Source organism: Notolepis coatsorum (assembly GCF_963971535.1).
Source record: "Notolepis coatsorum genome assembly, chromosome: 2".
Lineage (NCBI taxonomy): Eukaryota > Metazoa > Chordata > Actinopteri > Aulopiformes > Paralepididae > Notolepis > Notolepis coatsorum.
In genome coordinates this window covers 107,723,751-107,746,858 of record NC_140166.1, presented here as the reverse complement: position 1 = coordinate 107,746,858, position 23,108 = coordinate 107,723,751, and the positions used below count along the sequence as shown (strand labels likewise).

Here is a 23,108-nt window from a genome sequence, read left to right as displayed (position 1 = left end):
CCTTATTAATTTAGTTTCTTTCCTTAGACCCCTAAAGACTTTCAATTCACTTCATTCTGTATGAGAACCTTTGTTTATTCAAATAAACTATCCTTTTTGATACAATGTAACACAACACAGACACGGCCAGGAGAGGCGATGAAGGCTGAATAGATCGACAACAGACTGAAACGACCGTAATCTTTATTTTTTTTATCAAATCTTTTTATTATTTAAATTAGTTTCCTTTCCACATGAAACAAGACAAAACACAATACAGTAATAATATTAATAAACAAGACTTCACAGGACAATAAATGCAATAATAATTATAACAATAATGACTAGAAAATAGAAAATAGAAATAATTAAAATAATAAAAACAGAATATAAAAATGTTATTATGTTACCACAGACATTACAAAAGACATTTCTTCCCCCACTCCCACCCCCCACCCCAGGACCCCTCATGACCAACACTGACCCCGCTCCGCCGCTAGATCATGGCCTTTACTTTCTCGGCTGCTGAGGCCCATAGTTCAATGTTGGATTGCCCAAATCCAATCACCTGAGCAGTGGAGATCTCCATGTAAATGACATCCAAAAGGCTGTTTCCACCTCATGGCTATACATTTTTTGGCTGCTGTAACTACTGCTAAAATTAGTATTTTTTGTTGTATGGAGGCCGGTAGTAGTGAGATATCATTTAGGATTAGTGTTGCTGCGGCAAGAGGAATTGTCAGGTTACATATATTTGAAAGTTTAGTTGTTATGGTTTTCCAAAAACGAGCCACCGGTGGGTATTCCCAAAACATGTGCATATAAGTGCCAGAGGCCCTCAGAGAGCACATAGTGCACCGAGAGTCAGCCACCAACCCCATAGCATACAGCTTCCTAGGTGTGTGATACAGTATGTCCTATGAATATAATTTAAATGTATTTGTTGGTGATTAGGTTTAAGGGAAGCCAATGTGATATTAGTCCAGATATCATCCCAATCAAACTCAGGGTCTAATTCTGGGATGTCCTCCCGCTAAACCATATCCAATGGTTTTTGTATGTGGATTTGAGTAAGAGTGTATAGAAATCTGACACCAAATCCCTTGTGGTTGTTCTGTCTCTGATGAGCTTATAAAAAGGGTGTGGATGCAGCATTTAAAATGTTTAACTATGGGAATGTCGGCCGGTAGTTGCACCGTTCTGGCCAATTCATTAAGAGGTAGACAAGCTGATTTGGGCCAATTGATTTTGAAGGCCGATAGTTTACCAAATTCGTCAATTATCCTAAGTAAATTTGTGGCCGATTGGGAGGGGTCCTGCATAAAAATTAGTAAGTCGTCCGCATAAAGAGCAATTTTGTGTGGGGTATCTTTGATTGTTATAGGGACAACTTCTTCTGTTTGTCTTATAAATTGGGCTAATAGAATAGAATAGAATAGAAATACTTTTATTATCCTGAGGGAAATTTGACACTGCAAATCGCTCAACATTAAACATTTAGACAGAACAGGTCACGAATAAGAGGTCTACAGTAGGTGTAGTATTGCACAGTGCTGTTTCAAAAGTAAGAGTCCAGGAAGATGGTAACTGTCACTCTGTGCTCAGTGATGCAGTGAGGCACAGTGATGCATTGTATAGTCTGATGGCTGTTGGAATGAAGGACTTCCTGTGCCGTTCAGTGGTGCATTTAGGTAGTGTGAGCCTAGCACTGAACATGCTCCTCCTGTCAGCCAAGTCTGTGTATAGTGGGTGGGAGGGGTTTTCCCTGATGGCCTGGAGCTTAGCAAGGCTCCTCCTCTCCGCCACCCTCGCTAGGGAGTCCAGCTCCACCCCAACCACGCTACTGGCCTTCCTGACCAGCTTATCCAGCCTGTTGGTTAATGGTTCAAGGGAAAGCGCGAAAAGCCCGGGACTCGAAGGACAACCCTGCCTAGAAGATCTAGAGACTGGCAAGAGAGGGAAGATTATCATTGCTGATGGGGAAGCGTAAAGCACTTTAAACATATGTATACATTTATTTCCCAGTCCCATAGCCTCCAGTACTGTCCATATATATGACCATTCTAGTCTATCGAAGGCCTTCATGGCATCCAAAGACAGGACTGTGAACGGAGTTACATTGTCCTTACTGTTGTCAATTACATGCAATAATCTTCTAAGATTTTCCATGGCTAAATGTCCCCAAATAAACAGTTTTATTACAGTGCACTAGCACCGTCATATACTTTTGTAGATGACGGGCTAGGACGTTGGCAAATATTTTGAGGTCAGCACCGAGAAGACTTAGGGGCCTGTAGCTACCACAGTCGTTTGGGTCCTTGTCCTTTTTAAGTAGTAGAGAAATAAGAGCCATATTTACATCCCTCGAAAATCACCCTTGTTCAATGGAGTGTTCAATCATCTCATGTAACAGTGGGCCCAATGGGTCCCAAAACGCTAAGTATAGTTCGGGTGGAATTCCATCCCAGCCGGGTGTTTTGCCCCTCTGCATCTCAGTAATTGCTTCTTTAAGTTCTATAAGAGTGACAGGTTTCCACAATACCCCGGCCTCCTCCTTGAATATCCTCGGTAGTTGAAGTCCGCTGGTAAACGCTTCAAATTTAGATTGATACAAAATTACTTCTTAAAGTTGATGTGGGTAAAATTATCTAAAGGTGTCATTAATCATTCACTGGGTTCTGATTGAGGGAATATCAGAAAATTGATTGTTAGCACGGATTCTCATTGCGAGTAAATGGCTGGGTCTAGCCCCATGGAAGTAGTAATTTAGTCTCATTCTGTGTTTTAAAAACTCGGAGTGCTGTCTAAGAATATAATTAATTTCTTTCTTAACTATTTTCCGTTGTGTATTCGTTTGTTCATTGTAGTTAGATTGTAATGAAGCATACAGGTCCGAGTATAAGGTTTCAAATTGTTCAAGTTTATTTAACCGTGCTTTACGTAAGTTGGAAGCGAAAAGTGTGGTGTGACTTCTGATAAAACCCTTTTCTGCGTTCCATAAAATTCTAGGGTATTTTACTGTATCAATATAAATTCTCACAAATTCAGTATGTTTTTCTGAATTCTGTACACAAATCTTAGTTTTTTAGTTAAGATGACTTAAATCGCCATCTGGGGGCCCTTGTGGTCAGTTAAGAATACAGTAAGTAGTCATTTAATTTGGAGAAAGTCTTGTGTCTGGCAGAGAGGCAGGAATAGTCCTTTAATGTAGGGTTAACTAGGCGCCATAGGTCAGTTAGACCAGTATCATGGGTCCAGGCCCGAAGGGCAGCGATGGATTGTTTTTGATCGTATGTCTCTGAGGTTCCAGATCTGTCAATCGTTCAGTCCCAGCATGTATTAAAGTTGCCTCCGACAATATATGTGTAGTCATGGAGTTCCAACATTATCCTAGTGATTGTTTTATAAAAACAATACACAGCAATGCTGGAAGTATAAGGACTAAATAGGAACGGACTCACGGGGAATATAAGAGACAAAAAGTGAGTAAGTGACCGAAACCAACTGTGATACAATACACTGAAACAAGGCAATACAATGGTGCGACAAGGAATGTGAGAAACGGGCAGCTCTAATATACTTCCCTGTGATTACTAACAAGTGCCAGCTGGTGTAAGGCCAGGCATAGCCTAGGCTGAGGAACACAGGGTAGTAAACTCACAACATTGTTAAAAGCATGTGTACAGGAATATCTAAGGAAACATGTAAAACAAACAGCCCTTAAAAGGAACATACATATGTAAAGAAGTTAACACTATTAAAAACCTGTGTAAAGGGAATGAGCCTTAAAGGAAACACAAGTACAGTATTAACACTATAAAAACATATGCAAAAGAGAAGAACCTTTAAAGGGACATGAAAAGGATACCTTAAAGGAAACACGTGGTGTAGTGGTTAACACTGTCGCCTCACAGCAAGAAGGTCCAGGGTTCGATTCCCGCTTGGGAACCAGGTTTCCATGATGCCAGTTACCCAGGTGGGGTATCTCCCAGGCCTTTCTGTGTGGAGTTTGCATGTTCTCCCTGTGCTCTCAAGGGCTTGCCCCCCGATAAGATAAACCCAATGGAAAAACATGCACAACAATAGATCGCTAACGCTGTGGCGTCCTTGACGAAGACGGACAGGAGCACTTGGATTGGTCCCCTGGCGCGGCTCATGTTGACGCCTGTCTGCTCCCGGCTGCCCTTGGGGGGGAAGGACGACGGGATGGGTTAATCGCAGATACGAATTGCATGCATGCATCGCATGTGTGCCGATTGATGACCTCTGAGCAGGTCCTAAATTATTATTAATTAATTATAACATATGAAAAGGTTGAACCTTTCAGGAACATATGTAAGGATAAACCTTTTAAGGAAACATGTAAAGATAAACCCTTTAAAACACAAGCTACACACCACACAACATGAACAGAGAAAACACAGCACCAATATTATTCAGCAGACCTAGACTAAAATGCCACAGAGTCCAGGATCTGGAGTTGCTGCGTTTGGCCACCAGAGGGCGGCAGAAAAACACTGTTCACATTGTTCGAGCATGATCCCTGGCTGGGACCATGACAGTAACCCCCCCCCCAAAGGGTCGGATCCCAGACGACTGGTAAGACCGTCCGGTAACGGGCGAGGCGGGGGGCCGAGACCCCGGAAAAAACGGGGGGCGAGGACCCGGAGAGCTGGGACCGGGGGACCGCGAAAAGACCCCAGGAGGGGCAAAGCAGCAGGGGACCCGAGGAACAGGACCAGAGGGAAACCCGGGGAAGGGCGGGCGGGGCAAAGGGCCAGCGTGGCCGGAGACGGGGACAAAGGCCCGGTGAGGGGGACTGGACACGGGATGAAGGGCCGGTGAGGGGGACTGGGAACGGGAACGGAGGGCCGGTCAGGAGGCCTGGAGCAAAGGGGTGTGGGCGTCAGACCCGGAGCAAGACCCTGGATGAAGGACCCTCCAGGCGCAGGACTCGGGGCCGGACCGGAAGGGCCGGAGCGGAGGCGCGAAGACGACAACCCCGGAGCAGGACCCCGGATGGGGACCACTCCACGTGCAGACCTCGGGACCGGGTGCAGACCCCCGGACGGGGGTCTCTGCGGATGAAGACCACGGCGAAGACCATGGCGAAGACCACGGCGACGACCACGGCGAAGAGCTGGACCAGACGAGGAGCCGGGGCCAGTTGAGGAGCCGGAATCAGTCGAGGAGCCGGAATCAGTCGAGGAGCCGGGTCAGGCGTGGGAGCCGGACCGGGCGTGGAGACCGGGCCGGGCGTAGCACCTGGGGCTAAGCTAACAGGGGCTAGGCTGCAGTAGAGGCTGGGTTAGCTGAAGAAGCCCTGCTAACTGTGAGGGCTTTACTAGCCTTTCTAGACTTGCTAGCAGTAGCAGGGGGAGCTAAGCCAGTACTAAGGGCCGGAACCCTCACACTGAGTCTCCTAACTGAGGAAGCCAAAGGTTTAGCTGTAGGGCCTGTAGAACTAGCAGTGGCTAACCTAGCAGGGGATGCTAAGGAAGTAGCTAACAAGGCTATATTGGCTACAGGGGCTACAGGGCATGGGCTAGCAGGGAGAGCTGAGGTGCTAGCTTTAGATGCTAAACTAGCAGACAGTGCTGAGCTAGTTGAGAAAGCCTGGACTGTGTTCGCAGAGCTGGGGTTAGCATTACTAGCTGCCGAAGCTAGGCTACCGGCTGGGCTAACAGCCTGGGCAGTGTTCACAGGGCGAGAGTTAGCAGAACTAGCTGGGGAAGCTAAACTAACGGCTGGGCTAACAGCCTGAGCAACGTTAACAGGGCTGGGGTTAGCAGCACTAGCTGAGTGCGCTAGGCTAACGGCTGAGCTAACAACTTGAGCAACGTTAACAGGGCTGGGGTTAGCAGCACTAGCTGAGGGCGCTAGGCTAACGGTTGAGCTAACAACCTGAGCAACGTTAACAGGGCTGGGGTTAGCAGCACTAGCTGAGGGCGCTAGGCTAACGGCTGAGCTAACAACCTGGGCCGTGTTAACGGCGAGAGGACTACCTGTACTTGCGGAGGAAGGCATGCTGGTAACCGGGGCTTCGGAAGCAGAGAACAGGAGCTCCCGAATCAGCCTGCTCTGCGCTGCGCTCACCGACAGAGATGAGGAGTGTGTACATCGTCCACCTCTCCTCTGAGGACGAGGAGAGGAAATCCCCCTTGAAGAATCTCTCCATCGAGAGGAGAGCGTCGCTCGCTCCTGCTGTCATCGTGCGTGCTGGAATCATTGATGGTCGCACCATTCTGAGATGGTTTCGGTGTGGGTTAGGAGAGGAGATCCCAAAAGCAGGTAACACGAGCAGAGAGAGAGAAGCTGAGACGACGGATGAAAGTAAACAGGCTTTTACTAGCAGGATACACGTTAAAACTGTTACAAACAAAAGCGAACTGCAAAACCCGGAAAACAATACACAGCAATGCTGGAAGTATAAGGACTAAATAGGAACGGACTCACGAGGAATATAAGAGACAAGAGGTGAGTAAGTGACCGAAACCAACTGTGATACAATACACTGAAACAAGGCAATACAATGGTGTGACAAGGAATGTGAGAAACGTGCAGCTCTAATATACTGCCCTGTGATTACTAACAAGTGCCAGCTGGTGTAAGGCCAGGCATGGCCTAGGCTGAGGAACACAGGGTAGTAAACTCACCAGTGATGCCAGTAACGCGTTACTAAGTAACGCGTTATTGTAATCTGATTACTTTTCCCCGAAAATAGTAATCTAACGCGTTAATCTTTAAAAGCCAGTAATCTGATTGCAGTTACTTGTCCAAGTGGCTGTGCATTACTATTTCGTTACTATCTCATCATAAATTCATAATGCAGGTGGAATGCAGTATTTTATTTTGTTTTCGACAGTCAAAAATACATTTTGAGCTGTTTTTCTTTTGGGAGTGACGTGGTGTGGCAGTGAAAGGGTTAAATACAAGAATGTGTCCCGCGGCGTGACTGGTCCCTCTGTCTGTGAGTGACTCTGCTTTGGTACAATCACATTCCCCATCCACAGTCTGCGAATCAGAGGCAGAGTAGGGCGGGTCTTCACAGCACGTCATGTGACATATGCGCCAATCGTGTGACAGCAGGGCTCCGTCGTCGGAGAATTCCACCCCAAAACGCTTGGCAAAATTAAAAGTGAAACCGCAAGATGACTTTTGCGGTTTCTGTTCAGAATTCCACCCCAAAACGCTCGTCTAAACGTAGCCTCAGTCACTACTTCACGGCGGAGGAAACAAAATACTGTCTACCGCTAAAAACAGCACATCCAATTGCATTGAAAGCATCTGGAATCACAACACTAGCCGACGCTTCGACTAGGTACAGGAGGGTTGATGGTGGCAGAGCAAAAGCTCTTATTTGCCAGATTTACAGTTAATTTACATGTTAAAGAGAGACTGATTGTATGTTTATAGAGAGACATTTATAAAAACAATTTAATAGTTACAGTTGATATAATTGAATAGTTCAGCCTGCATTTGTTAGATGTGATACACTGGTTTTGTAAAACCACTGGCTGGCTGCTCTAATGCTGTGAGCATCATAGACTGTTGCTTTACCATACTTGATGGTACAGAAGCTGAAGCACTAGTTTAACAATTTACGTTATGTGCAGAGAAACAAGTTAAAAACAATTTATGCACTTTCAATAAAGCGTTTAAAAAAAAACTGTTGGGGGAACGACGACGACTTCGTAACCTAGTTACTTTCAAAGTAACTAAGTTACTCTGATAATCAAGTAATCAGTAAAGTAACTTAGATTACTTTTTAAAGGAGTAATCAGTAATCAGTAATCAGATTACTTTTACAAGTAATCTGTGGCATCACTGAAACTCACAACATTGTTAAAAGCATGTGTACAGGAATATCTATGGAAACATGTAAAACAAACAGCCCTTAAAAGGAACATACATATGTAAATAAGTTAACACTATTAAAAACCTGTGTAAAGGGAATGAGCCTTAAAGGAAACACAAGTACAGTATTAACACTATAAAAACATATGCAAAAGAGAAGAACCTTTAAAGGGACATGGAAAGGATACCTTAAAGGAAACATATGAAAAGGTTGAACCTTTCAGGATCATATGTAAGGATAAACCTTTTAAGGAAACATGTAAAGATAAACCATTTAAAACACAAGCTACACACCACACAACATGAACAGAGAAAACACAGCACCAATATTATTCAGCAGACCTAGACTAAAATGCCACAGAGAGTCCAGGATCTGGAGTTGCTGCGTTTGGCCACCAGAGGGCGGCAGAAAAACACTGTTCACATTGTTCGAGCATGATCCCTGGCTGGGACTTTTGCCATCGTTATCATCCCCTCTGTGTCAGCCCATACATTCAACACCCTGATATCTAAATTACGTCTTCTCACAATAGCGACACCTTTAGTTTTGTTGCTCGTGGAGGATGAGGATATTACATGATAGAACCGGTTCGCCAGTATTGCCACATCAGTCACCATAAGGTGGGTCTCATTAAGAAGAGCTAAGTCTATTCCCTTCCTCCTCAGCAGACCCAGGACACTGGTGCATTTATGAGGAGTATTTAACCCCCTGTGTTCTAGATTAGTATGTTCAAACTAGCCATGTGTCGTGTCTGTATGTATATGGCAACATACCAACGCAGCCAAGCAAGGATCGAGGAGTGCAGGTCCAGAAAGGTCCAGTCCATCATTCTGTATGCCCATAATACTGGAGGAATAACAATTACCTAGGTACCAGTTCAGGTACTGACACAAAACAGTAATACATGAAACACAAAAGCCTACAATAACAACAAACAAAATCCCCTCTCCTGTTCTATATCGAAAGGTTATCCTATAACCTAGTTATATGAATACTGGCTGAGCGTCTCGCTCTGCCATATTGAGATAACTCTTATCTCCTAGCACTTAATGTGCTCACGAAACAAACAAAAAATGACCAAGCCACGCCCCTGCGTCTTCCTATATGACTCCGGAAATGGTCACGCTCCACCTTCCTCAGAACGATTTCCATACACGGAAAAAACCATCCAAGGGACCTCAGGGCGCTAAGAGCGAGACGCTCAGCCAGTATTCATATAACTAGGTTATAGGATAACCTTTCATTATATTATCATACTGGCAATCGTGTCTCGCTCTGCCATATTGAGATAAAGGGCAGAGCGGACGCGTGGCCCAACAAATGTACCCCCTGAGGGCCCGCAAGCCCCAGCCAGGGAGGAGGGGAGTCCCGTCCACCCGCCCTTCCTAACGAAGGGGGGGAGGCAGTCAACTCCACCAAAATGCGAAAAAAGGGGGAACCAGGCACCCCTGAAAATGCACAGCACAGGCGGGACCACGTGTGACACAGCACCCCGTGGCACACACCCACACACCCCTGCTAGCCCACCAAATGGTTGGACGCAGGAGAGGTCCCAGACCTCAGAACCGCCTGGGAGACAGAACCCCCAGTCATGTCCACGAGGTAAAACTTAACGAAGGGACCCGGGGAGGACCAGGAGGCCGCAGCACAGATGTCCTCCACCGAGGCCCCCCCCTAACAGGGCAGCAGAGGCCGCCACTCCACGAGTGGAGTGCGCCCTGACGTCCCCGGGGGGGACCTGTCCAGCCAACGTGTAGCAAAGGGCAATGCCCTCGCACAACCAATGTGACAGGTGCTGCTTGGACAGCGCCTTACCCGCGCGAGGGCCACCGTAACAAACAAACAGTTGATCGGAAGCCCTGAGATCCCGAGTCCGACTGAGGTAAACCCCCAGTGCACGGACAGGACACGACAGGTGAAGGCTCGCCTCCACACACTAGCGTGAGGAGTCGGACGAACGCCTGAACCACAATATCCCTGGAGCGAAAAGAGCTCCGGATATTCTTTGGAACGAAGACTGGATTAGGCCTCAGAGTTGCACCGCTATCGGCCGAATAGACAGGCACTCAGGCCGCACCGAGAGAGCACACAGCTCACCCACGCGCTTAGCGGAGGTGATGGCCAAAAAAAACTCGGTCTTAAGACAGCTGATCCAATGGCGCCTGCTCAAGAGGCTCAAACGGGGCCTCCGACAACCGGCCCAGGACCAGTTGGAGGTCCCACTCGGAGACAGAGAATGTTCCACAGGCTTGAGACGCGGAGCGCCAAACAGGAAACGTTTCACGAGAGGGTGGCTGAACAATGTTCTGCCCCCACACTCGACCATACGCCACTTCCCAGCCTAAGCCGCGGTAGTGGACGGAGCACACGCGTTCCGGATAGCGTTAACTACAGAAGAGTCAAGACGCATCCCCACCAGATTCACACTGTCAGCAGCCAAGCCTAGAGGCTGCCCCAGAACAGCAGGCAGAACAGAGTTCCGCGTGCCTGAGAGAGGGCCCGTGGTGACCACGGAACAGGCCACGGCGGAGCCACCAAGAGCTGAATCAGGGCCGGGGACCACACAGCTGAGCCCCGGCCTGGCGCGACCAGGATCAAGTCCCGCGCTCCCGACGTACCCACCCCAACAGCTGAGCTACCAGGTGTATGGGGGAAAAAGCGTACGGAATCCCGGGCGGCCACGGAATCGGTCCCAGACCTGTCTGACTATGTCTGGACGTACTCCCCACTCGTCAGGATGAGGACCGCCCCGCGACATCACATCTGTACCCACATTCTCCCTGCCTGGGATGTGGAAAGCCCTCAGGCTGCGCAGATGGAGAAACGCCCATAGCCAGAGCCCGACCGCCGCCCGGTGCAGACGGGGGGAGCGCACTCCTCCCTGTCTGTCAATACACGACGCTGACGTCGTGTTGTCCGTCCTGATCAAAACATGCTTGCCCACCACAAGGTGGCCGAGCCGTTTGAGGACCAGAAGGACTGCCTTCAATTCCAACACATTGAATGTAGCGCAGACCGGGCAGCATGGTCTTGCCAGCTGCCCCCTACTGCGTTGGCCCGACACGCCCCCCCCCCCCCCCCCCATCCCATGAGGGAGGCATCGGTGAAGACCATGACGTGTGACAGCCTGCTGCCCACGGGGACCCCGCTGGTGAGGGCACCAGGCCCTCCCCAGAGGACGAGGTCCCCCAGTACTGACATGGGAACCTTCAGCCGCTTCCACTTGTCTCTCACCGGGTCCATTTCCATACTGGAAAAAACCACCTCTGTATCCTCCTCATGAAGAGGAGGCCAAGAGGGACCACAGCGTGAGCATACCGAGCAGGTGCATTACGGACAGCGCCGTAACCGTCCTAGGACGGAACCTCCAGAACCCGCCGAGAACCACCCACTCGCCGCCGCTCTGAGAGGAATGCCCATATAGACCTTGAGCTTAGAAATAAGCCCAAGTACTCCACCCGTTGATTGGGAAGAGGAGTACTCTACTTCCAGTCTACAGCAAAACCCAGGCTGGTGAGGAATTCCACCACCTTCCTGGTATGAGACCTGGTGACCTTCCCTGACCGGCCGAGGACCAGAACGTCGTCCAGGGTAGAATACAATTCGTAACCCCCGACGACGAAGAGGCCCCAGTGCGGTCTCCACACACTTGGTGAAGATGCGGGGAGCCAGAGAGTAGCCGAGCCTCTGGTACCCGTACGCTAAGCCCTGCAAAGGAAGCGTAGGTATGTCCTAGGATGGAAGATCGGGATGCGAATATGCATCCTACAGGTCTATGGAGGTGAACCAGTCCCCCACCTGACAGCGCCTAACAGGAGGGAGACAGTCAACATTCTGAACCTTCCATGGGACAGATCCAGTATGGGTCTGACACCCCCCCCGATTTCTCGGGCACCAGAGAATACCGGGAGGAAACGCCGCTCACCGCGTCCTCTCATGGGACCACGACGACGGCCTGCTTCGCCAACAGAGATTGGATCTCGTCGGCCAAAGCTATCACTGCTGCGGACCCTGACAAATAGGGTCTGTACCAAAACCAAGAACGGACACTGCTGTAGCCATACGTGATGATAATCCCAAAGCGCATCCGCCACCAACTGGTGCTGGTCCGCCAGGAACTGTAGATAGGAGGCCCAGTCCCACCCGCTGTGCGTTGCCAACCCTGGACTCGCCAACCGCGCGAGCAGGGTGTCTCGCGGAGCCGGGATATCGCACCCTGACACTACCAACGAGGCAATCGCACCCAAGGAGGGACCCCGACAGAAAGGGCCGGTCTGATACGGGGAGAGCGGCCATCACACTTGGTGACATAAGCTCCCCCACTGAACATCTTCCCGGCATGGACTGCTGATGATAGCCTGCTCTGCAGCTGGACATGCAAGGCGTGTGGTCCCCACACTGCCCGATAGGGTGGGTTCCTACACACCGTAGCCCTGTAGTGATATTACTACCACCCAAACCACGCGTGCCTGACTGACCACCGCCGGTCTTCCGGTCGGGGGAGGCACTAACGTGATACCCGGCCTGGCGAGGGCGGGGCTGGGGGAACTCACACTGCGACCTCCTGGGCCTCGAGTTCCCCCGCTGACAACCTTTTCCGTTGACAGACACAACACCAGGCTCACCAAACACAGACGCAGAACGTGTGGCGTGGGAGCCGCTTGACAGCACAGCATTCTCATAGGCAGACCCAGGCCTAGCTAGCAACTGGGTGTCAGCCCCTGTCCCCATGAGAAGCGAAATGTGGGGCCGCTTGCGCTTCACTGAAAACACGTGGCCCGCAGCCAAAGGGAACAAATCAGAGCTTGTATCCCGCTGGTGTTGGGGGGGGGGAGTGACCGGAGAGCGTGCTAGACACAGCTAGACGGCAACGGTTTTTTAGGGCGTGCTCATCTAATGTAGCCGATCCCTCGGCCGCCAAGGCTGTCGGCCTTGTGATCACCTGTTGTCTTCATGCCCAGGGTACCTCAGGCGGGGGAAACATGGCCGCTGGTCGGGGGCCTCGCCGCGCCCTCACCTCTGGCTGCGCGGTGTGGGGCCTAGGTCAAATACCGCCCGCGCTCCTGCGGAAAGACCAAAAGTCCCTCTGCGGAGAGGGGATCCCTGAGGAGGGGAAGCCTTCTCTCCTCTTCTAGGGAAGACTGCTCCAACCAAAGATGTCTGTGAACAAGCGTTGACAGCATCCTAGCCCTCCCTGCGGTTATAGCTTGCGGCTAGGTCAAAAGCTGAATAACCTCCTGACACCATTTTTGACAGAAAAAAACAGCAAATTGAACAATGTTGCCAGTCGCTGCTAATTCTATACCGCGGCGGTATAGGCTTCATCAGCCCACCAGCCACCTGCCGGGCCGACTCGCCTTATGGCATCGGCCGGGCGGGACACCGTTCCACCATGTCAGAGGCAAAGGACTGATGCCACCTGCTTCACTAAGCACGGAACACCAGTGGTGGCTGCAGACCAAAGTCTACTACTAGTGAAGCACTGCCTCACTAGTAGGCATGCAACAACCTCCACTGTGGTGTGCACCCATGAAGGGATAAATGAACGAAAACTCTATTAATATATTGCAGAATGGGCTAGCCCATACACACAATTGTTAAGGGGATGCAGTCCAGAGAACAACGCCAGTCCTGTCCACACCAGGGACCCCCATTTTCAATTAATAGATTCACAAAAAGCACACCTGCCCTGAGCCTCAGCCCATCCAGCCATGGTAAACAAGCCCCGGTTAAACCCCCAACATTAGACACCGATTGACCGTCAGCATGAATGGTTAAGAGGAGGGAAGACCTTTTTTAGTAAAGACAAACGGCGTCGCAGCATTGTAGCATTAGCATTAGCCGCACGCTCTAGGATAGTTGGAAAAACACCCAAAAAAGAGTCATGGCGACCATGTTTTCCCAAATACCGGCCCCTCGCGCCAATACATCACTCGGTTGTCTCACGGGACAACGAGCAGTATTACTCATGCTAGTATCAATGCCTGATAGCGCAGGCCCTACCTGTGCACGACTTAGCTTGACTGCTAACCGTCACGCGACGTCCCTCGGTCCGCTGTCACGAGACGAGGAAAACCCAGGACAGGCCCGTTGCGCTGTTAGGATGTGCCGAGAAGATTCCAGGGGCTGGTGAACTTCTGGCGAATACCCAACATTGTGTAATTTCTCCCTGCGTTTCATAACAACTAGTTCACGGAGTGCACTGCTACTTCCGTGTTGGAAACAAAAAGAGGAAGGTGCAGCGTGACCATTTCCGGCGTCATATAGGAAGACGCAGGGGCGTGGCTTGGTCACGTGCAAGTGAGTGCATTTGTTTGTTTCGTGAGCACATTAAGTGCTAGGAGATAAGAGTTATCTCAATATGGCAGAGCGAGACGCGATCGCCAGTATGATAATATAACTCTGCCCCTTAAAGGCACACGCCAACTTTTTGGGAAATTAGCTTATTTGCCACCTACCCTGGAGTTAGACAAGAAGATACATACCCTTTTCTTCTCTGTGCATGCATTAGGCTTAGGGAACAGCCGCTCTGTTAGCCTAGCTTAGCGCCATTCACTGGAAGTAGGTGAGCCAGTGTAGCCTATTTCCCAACAGTCACGAAATACACTCCAAATACTGTACAACTCCAAAACGTTCCTGTAAACATGTTGTGGCCTGTGTATTTACCACGTGAAAAGATTTTTTTTTATTTTACGTTTTCTAAGCAGATATATACTCTGATTTTTTTTTTGCCGAAGTACCACTGCTGCCTGGGCGCAGTGATTTCATCACCTCAAAACCTCAGTTTTTCAAAAAGCAGCAGGGCTTTTGAGGTGATGACATCACTGCTTAGAAAACGAAAATGTCTAATAATTTTATTTGATTTCTCCACGTGGTAAATACACAGGATGATCAGCTCTTTTGCCTGCAGTCTGTGGATCCGAACAATGATGGCTCTTGGCTTCTGCTCATTCCCGGGCTTGGGTACAGAAGCTCTATACGCCATGTCACATTCCGGAGGTTCAGGCAACAAATCCTTACCCAAGATCTCTTATAGCATCCCCGGAACGAAGCTTGAAGGATGGGTTCCTTCAATGTCCTCTGGGATACCGACAATTCTTTATTTTTGTATCCACTTGTTTCTCCTTATTTTCTCCCATCCCAATTTCGAGTTTCCAATTCTCCCCTCCCCTGTCTTGAACGTTGCTCGATTATGCCCGCCTCTGGTCGGTTGTAGGGAGGATAGAAGCCTTGTTAGCTTCTTCCGTGAACAGGATAATCTCCCTTGAGTTGTTTGTGGATTCCGTGTGAAGTATTTTCATTTTCTCCTTCACCGGTTTAATAGCCGCCTCTATTTCAGCCGTTACCGCCTGTCGGTATGATTCAAAGTATTTGTTGAATTGTCTCTCCAGTTGTTTTTCCAATTCAGCTTCCAGTAGTTCTGCGGGAAATTGCTTAATAGCAGTCAGGCTAGCTTGGCTTAGCTCGGCCCCACGTTGCCACGCCGCGTCCAGCAGTCTGCTTACTCGCCATATGTGTCTGTCGAAATCAGCGTTTGTGATACACGTCTCTACTCCATGATGCCGGCTCCTCCCACCCCAAACGACCGTAATCTAACATATATGATATTACAGTAAACAACGGTGTCTATGTTAAACATTGTTTATAACATATTGTGGCTCATCACAGGTGATGGCCACAGAGAGGCCTATTCTGTCTTCTGTCTTAACTATTTTGTGTTCTTCCTGTGATCTCATTAGGTGGTGAAGATGATGGTGGTCGTGGTGATGACCTTTGCCCTTTGCTGGCTGCCCTATCACATTTACTTCATCCTGGGCTCATTCAATAGAGACATTTATAAACAACATTACATACAACAGGTCTGTCTGTCTGTCTGTCTGTCTGTCTGTCTGTCTGTCTGTCTGTCTGTCTGTCTGTCTGTCTGTCTGTCTGTCTGTCTGTCTGTCTGTCTGTCTGTCTGTCTGTCTGTCTGTCTGTCTGTCTGTCTGTCTGTCTGTCTGTCTGTCTGTCTGTCTGTCTGTCTGTCTGTCTGTCTGTCTGTCTGTCTGTCTGTCTGTCTGTCTGTCTGTCTGTCTGTCTGTCTGTCTGTCTGTCTGTCTGTCTGTCTGTCTGTCTGTCTGTCTGTCTGTCTGTCTGTCTGTCTGTCTGTCTGTCTGTCTGTCTGTCTGTCTGTCTGTCTGTCTGTCTGTCTGTCTGTCTGTCTGTCTGTCTGTCTGTCTGTCTGTCTGTCTGTCTGTCTGTCTGTCTGTCTGTCTGTCTGTCTGTCTGTCTGTCTGTCTGTCTGTCTGTCTGTCTGTCTGTCTGTCTGTCTGTCTGTCTGTCTGTCTGTCTGTCTGTCTGTCTGTCTGTCTGTCTGTCTGTCTGTCTGTCTGTCTGTCTGTCTGTCTGTCTGTCTGTCTGTCTGTCTGTCTGTCTGTCTGTCTGTCTGTCTGTCTGTCTGTCTGTCTGTCTGTCTGTCTGTCTGTCTGTCTGTCTGTCTGTCTGTCTGTCTGTCTGTCTGTCTGTCTGTCTGTCTGTCTGTCTGTCTGTCTGTCTGTCTGTCTGTCTGTCTGTCTGTCTGTCTGTCTGTCTGTCTGTCTGTCTGTCTGTCTGTCTGTCTGTCTGTCTGTCTGTCTGTCTGTCTGTCTGTCTGTCTGTCTGTCTGTCTGTCTGTCTGTCTGTCTGTCTGTCTGTCTGTCTGTCTGTCTGTCTGTCTGTCTGTCTGTCTGTCTGTCTGTCTGTCTGTCTGTCTGTCTGTCTGTCTGTCTGTCTGTCTGTCTGTCTGTCTGTCTGTCTGTCTGTCTGTCTGTCTGTCTGTCTGTCTGTCTGTCTGTCTGTCTGTCTGTCTGTCTGTCTGTCTGTCTGTCTGTCTGTCTGTCTGTCTGTCTGTCTGTCTGTCTGTCTGTCTGTCTGTCTGTCTGTCTGTCTGTCTGTCTGTCTGTCTGTCTGTCTGTCTGTCTGTCTGTCTGTCTGTCTGTCTGTCTGTCTGTCTGTCTGTCTGTCTGTCTGTCTGTCTGTCTGTCTGTATTAATTTATGGACACAGCAGAATTCATGAGAACCTAGTTATATGAATACACAAATTGTTAACACGTTAATTCTATTTTATACTGTTCATAATCATCTATTCCTACATGGAAAACATGATTTCTACATACATTGCAGTAAAATAACTTTTTCATATGTGTTTAAGTACTAAGTTTAAAATACTAGTTGATGGTGTATTGAGTATAGTAAATACTGTGTTAACTAATGTTTAGTTACAGTTTGTTTAAATTATGAAATACTGTTAACGAATGTTTCCTTGGAGTTTGTTTTTATGAGGAACTACTGTTATGTGTTAGTTACAGTTTGTTTCAACATGTCTGCTCTCAGGTATACCTAGCTATCTTCTGGTTGGCTATGAGCTCCACCATGTACAACCCTATTATATACTGCTGTCTCAACCAGAGGTACACACACACACACACACACACACACACACACACACACACACACACACACACACACACACACACACACACACACACACACACACACACACACACACACACACACACACACACATGCGCACACACACACACCTGAATGGTTTATTGTAAAATCAGTCTGATAAACCAGGTTGCTCCATCCAACAGAATGAGACAGACAGCACAAATACTTCAAGTCTCCTCCACACTGTGACACAATAACATCCAGTCACTTCAAGTCTCCTCCACACTGTGACACAATAACATCCAGTCACTTCAAGTCTCCTCCACACTGTGACACAATAACATCCAGTCACTTCAAGTCTCCTCCACACTGTGACACAATAACATCCAGTCACTTCAAGTCTCCTCCACACTGTGACACAATAACATCCAGTCACTTCAAGTCTCCTCCACACTGAGACACAATAACATCCAGTCACTTCAAGTCTCCTCCACACTGAGACACAATAACATCCAGTCACTTCAAGTCTCCTCCACACTGAGACACAATAACATCCAGTCACTTCAAGTCTCCTCCACACTGTGACACAATAACATCCAGTCACTTCACGTCTCCTCCACACTGTGATACAATAACATACAGTACAGCAGGGCTATTCAACTGGCGGCCCGCGGGCCAGATCTGACCGGCCCGCCAAAGATTACATGATAATAATTTTTTTTTTTTTTTTTTAATATATATATATATATATTTTTTTTAACTTTTTTTTGCATGTCAACGTTAACACGCACAATTGAGCCAAAAGTCACTCAATTAATGACAGATTTCATTGATAAATTGAGGGAAAACTTTGCAAGTTGATTTGATGAATTTGACATGTCCAGATAATTGATGCATTTTGTGAGCAACCCATTTGCCAATGTAGCTGCTATTTCCACAAAAGGACAAGAGTTCCTTGCATCACTTCACATTGATGAAGGTCTCCTGCAACTTGAAATAATTGACATGCAAGCATCATCTGCTCTGAAGCAGGCACTTGAGAATGAACCCACCACAACATTTTGGATAAAGTGTATTCATGTCAAGACATTCCCCAAAATAAAAACGCTGGCAATATCTGTGCTAACAATGTTTGGCTCAACATACACCTGTGAATCCAGTTTCTCTCACATGAATGCCATTAAAACAAGCAACCATGCCTCCTTGACAAATGAGCATTTGCATCACTGTTTGCGGGTAGCCCTCACTTCCTATGAACCCTCTTTCTCTGCCATTGCCCAGTCAAAGAAGTGCAATCGCTCTCATTAGATGTGTGTATGTAGGCTAGGCCTGTCTGCCCCCCACCCCCCTGATGTTTGAGAGTTAAGAGTCGACAATAAGTGCTAATAAGATGCTGTGATTTGCTGTTGTTGCACAGACATGAAGGACTTTTTCATAAGCTCAGCTGCACTATAAATGTGTTTTTTTGTTCAAGTGTTGATGTTAGAATGTTCATATGCACTTGTTTGTTTTTTATTTTATTTTTATATTGAAATGTTGAAGAGGAGATGTTGCAGTTGTTGCACATAAATGAAGCACTTTTTTTGAAAAGTATACTACTTTTGCAATGTAGTTAAAGGGGATCTTATAAATGGCCTTTTTCAGTGTTTAGCATTGTTTCCTAGCTATGTGGACTTATATTAATATGATCTATGTCTCTAATTCTCATATTGGCGCATTCTTCCAATTCTCCTCTCACAATATTCACCCTCACTGAACTGAGTCATCTGAAAATGTGCTGATTTGTGATGTCAGAGAGACACTGCTGCATGATAATCAGCTGAGTTTCCACACAGTTCCCACAGTGGTTGGAGCCCAGGCTCAAAACGTGTTTTTGAGTACTTGATTAGAAATACAAAACAATGAATTAAAAAAAAAAGAATATTACAGAGGTGTTCCATAAACCCACAGGAATTGTGTAAAAGTGCCCAAATAGTGAAAGAAATAGTAAAATAGTTCCCCTTTAAATAAAAGTTGTGAAAATGTGGTTGCGTGTTGTGTCAAGTGTACATATATTCATAGCACGGGGAGGCGCCGTGGCAGTCCGGCCCCTGGCCCCTTGGGTTTCTGACAATGTGGCCCCCTGAACAATTTTGTTGAATAGCCCTGCAGTACAGGGTCATTTCAAGTCTCCTCCACACTGTGATACAATAACATACAGTACAGGGTCATTTCAAGTCTCCTCCACACTGTGCGGCTGCCAATAACAGCAGATACTGAACACTCCCCTACTAGGCCTCCTTCTAGAAGTAACAAGCACAAAACCATGAACAAAACACCACTAAAATGTTCATGAGCCACCACAATTTCCAGTTGTTGTACGGGGGTGGCTGTCTGCAGCACGGTGGGAAACATCTTCTCAAAAGCAGCCAAACATCTTAACAACATAAAACAATCTTTTAAACTCAGAAATGACCCAGAAGGGACATATGTTGAGTATTTTGTAACATTATTTCTGTTGTGTGGTTGTCCTCTAGGAGTGAATTACAGCCAGCAGACTAACTAACGCTAACCCAGGAAAACAACTCTCTGATTCATAGTTCAAATCACGAGATACCAGAACCCATCAATATGATACCAGATGATAGAACTAGATCCGTTAACTCATCTCTCATCTTTTAACTCTAACCCATCAATATGATCAATCTCATCTTGTGTGTGTGTGTGTGTTCAGGTTCCGTGCTGGGTTCCGCCATGCCTTCAGCTGGTGTCCGCTGGTGACGGTGTCGGATGAGGACAAGATGGAGCTACAGCAGACACACACCTTCAGAATCACCATGACACGGAGCTACCACACCGAGAGCACACATGCCTCCATCAACACACACACACACAGGGACACGTACACAATGCTCAACACACACACCTCGCTAAATACGTACAACACACACAGGGCACAGACAGCAGGGAGGCAAGAGGAAGGCAAATCAACACACAGACTCATCAAAGCTTAAACACAGCGAGGCACCTGCACGGCCGATGCAAACGGATATTGGTTTATCTGGACAGAACATTTCAAGTTGTTACTCTTGCCAATCAGAACTGTTCATATTCTGGTGACAGCCAATGGGAATCAAGCCCTGTCTAGGACCAATCAGGATCCAGAATCAGCCTGGATTCCATGTGTCCAGGCTCAGGAAGGTTCCGGTTCTGTTCTGGTTCTAGACTAGACTGGTTCTAGTTCAATTTATTGGAGGCTAAGTCACCAGAAATGTCACCCAATGGGAGTAGCAGGGTACCGCACACTCTCAGATTGTGCTGGTGGAGTGTTTAGAATCTTTGGTGGAATCTTTTTAACTGTGCATGTGTTTTTTTACAGTATATGATGCGATATGATGGCAATGGCATCTCCTCAATTTACTGTCCCTGGTTCTGGACAGGCCAGCAGGAAGCCACGCCGTCCTGCTAGTAAACCAGAAACTAGAGTTCAAGATAAGCTTCTGCATGGGCTGTCAACGCTATTTTGTGCACAGCAGCTAGGATGACATACTTCCATGTTGGTTCAATGCGTGGGTTGCAGTACACAGCTGAACTACTAGGTGGCAGTGCTGCGTTGTGTTGCACTCTTGTCCGGAAAGACACGATGTAATCGTATTGTTGTGAGGAATTTTAGTTTGTGAGGGAAAGACACTCGCAATCATGGCCGCAGTTAGCAAGGTGTATTTGAAATGGCTTTGATAGGTGAGGAAGAAGAGATGGAAATAGCGTTGTTAGACGAGGAAGACTTCTCCAGCTAGTCTCTCCATGTTTGCCTTCTTGTTTATCGCAATCAACAATGGAATGCTCCGGCCAAGCTCCCGAGAAGATAAAAGGTAAATGCGGAAGTACGTCAGAGGAAAGACACATGTCAGCCCGCATCACCTGGTGCACAGTTACGTTTTTGGCCAGCTGCACATAAGCCTTTCCGGTAGGCTCTTTGACCTGATGCTGCTAGCAGCGCTACCCTCTGTGAAGCATCGGCGGATTCGGCGCCACTGTCACATTCAAGCTTGCATTTTGCTTAACCCTGGAAACACCAACATCTACTGCTGCAGGAGAGTACAGAAACCACAATATATCAGAATACTCCCTCCTTCCATCTGTCATAGCTGCAGTCTAAAGCCAAATGTATACTCAAAAGTGTCGCCAATGCTGCAAATCTTTATTTATTCTCAAAAGAATCATTGAGGTTTTCCCTCATTTTCAATGATGATGGATGGGTGAATGAGGGAGGGATGGACACACAGATGTATGGTTGATGTTGATTGATTGATTGATTGAAAACTTTATTAACAGATTGCAGAATGGGTACAATACAGGACGGCTCAATACACACAATTGTTAAAGGGATGCAGACCAGAGAAAGACTTTCATCTTGTTTTCATCAGGGTCCCCCATTTTCAATTCATCATAACATTTATGACATGCACGACATACAGATAAACAATAGGCCTACTGTTACATCCAGACATTTATACAAATATACAGTACTGTTTCAGAGACAGAGTTTCTAAAAGAGAGTATACATTTGAGGGGGAAGAAACTGTACATTCATGTATGTATGGATGGATGGATGAGTGGATTTGTAATATCCCCAGCCTGAACAAATGGTGCGTTTGGCAGCTACTCGTCAAGTCTGAAATGTATCATGTGACCAAATCATATATAGGAGGTGATAGCGTTCGGGTGTGCTAGTTAGGTCAAATTTGTGATTTCACCACTTGACAAGTACCGGCTGAATGCACCAAAATACCTCACTGACAGCTAGGAACTGTTGGTATTGTAGTCATAACAGAGCTATGAACTATGGGAATTGTATTCCTAGGATGAGAGCTGTGTGTATACATCAGACCAGCATGAGGTAATTTGCACTGATCTTTGATTGCCACGCAACAATTTGTGGAGTAAACAGGGGTTAGGTGCCATTTGTTCACAATCTACAACTTTAGGACAAAGAAAAACAGATATAAATCATGCTGAATACTATCAAGTCCCAGAAGAATAGTCATCCTAACTTCTGTTTACTCCCCAAGTTGTTTCCCCCAAAAACGTGCCATGGCCTGATCACAGATTAGGGTGGATTATGTGATGAACGAACGCTCAATAGCAGGCAATATTGGAAAGTAATTGCTTGACATAACTTCATGCACTGATAAAACAAATGTTTCAAACAGTGTAAGCATTCTGACGTGAGTTCTTATACAGAACAAATACAATAGCGAACTCAAGGCGTGACTGTGAAAAAAGCCAAAGTAGCGGGATGCGCCAGTCTGATGTATAGACCTCTGATGTATCACCCTACAGGTGACGTATTTTGGCTGCTTTCTCGCTAGCCAAAAATAGCCTGGAACCGTTAGCATTGCAGATCAGGTCAATGACATCCAGTCACTTGGTGTTAGCAATGTGGCTCTTAAAATTAGGCTAGTTAAAATAACATATACTCCTCCTGTAAAACAAAATTTTTCCTATTGCGATCTTTAAGTGGAGAGCTATGAACTGTGGGCATTGTAGACATAACAGTGCTGTTAACTATGGGTATTATATTTCTAGGAGGAAAGCCATGAACTGTGGGTATTGTAGGCCTAGTTCTAATGGAGCTATGAACTATGTGTATTTTAGGTCTAAAAATTGTTATACTGTGGACATTGTAGTCATAACAGAGCTATGAACTGTCGGTATTGGAGTCCTAACACAACTATTAACTGTGGGTACTGTAGTTCTAGAAGGAATACTATGAAATGTTGAGTATTGTAGTTTTTGGAGCAGAACAGTGCCATCAAGCCTTACTGCATCCATGTTATTCTTGTGTAGATATAACTTCAGTCCCATTCTCACATTCTG

General features: G+C 47.2%; 1 protein-coding gene across 1 annotated transcript in view; it reads left to right on the top strand.

The window, feature by feature from the left end:
* The window catches only part of tacr2 (tachykinin receptor 2), a 36,677-nt gene extending 14,355 nt beyond the window's left edge, over positions 1–22,322 (top strand). Inside the window, exons 6-8 of the mRNA XM_084308791.1 lie at positions 15,577–15,696; positions 17,190–17,266; positions 19,963–22,322. Coding sequence (XP_084164917.1) covers positions 15,577–15,696; positions 17,190–17,266; positions 19,963–20,242 — 477 coding nt within the window. The 3' untranslated portion in view covers positions 20,243–22,322. The remainder of the gene's footprint in view (positions 1–15,576; positions 15,697–17,189; positions 17,267–19,962) is intronic.
* Positions 22,323–23,108: the final 786 nt, after the last annotated feature.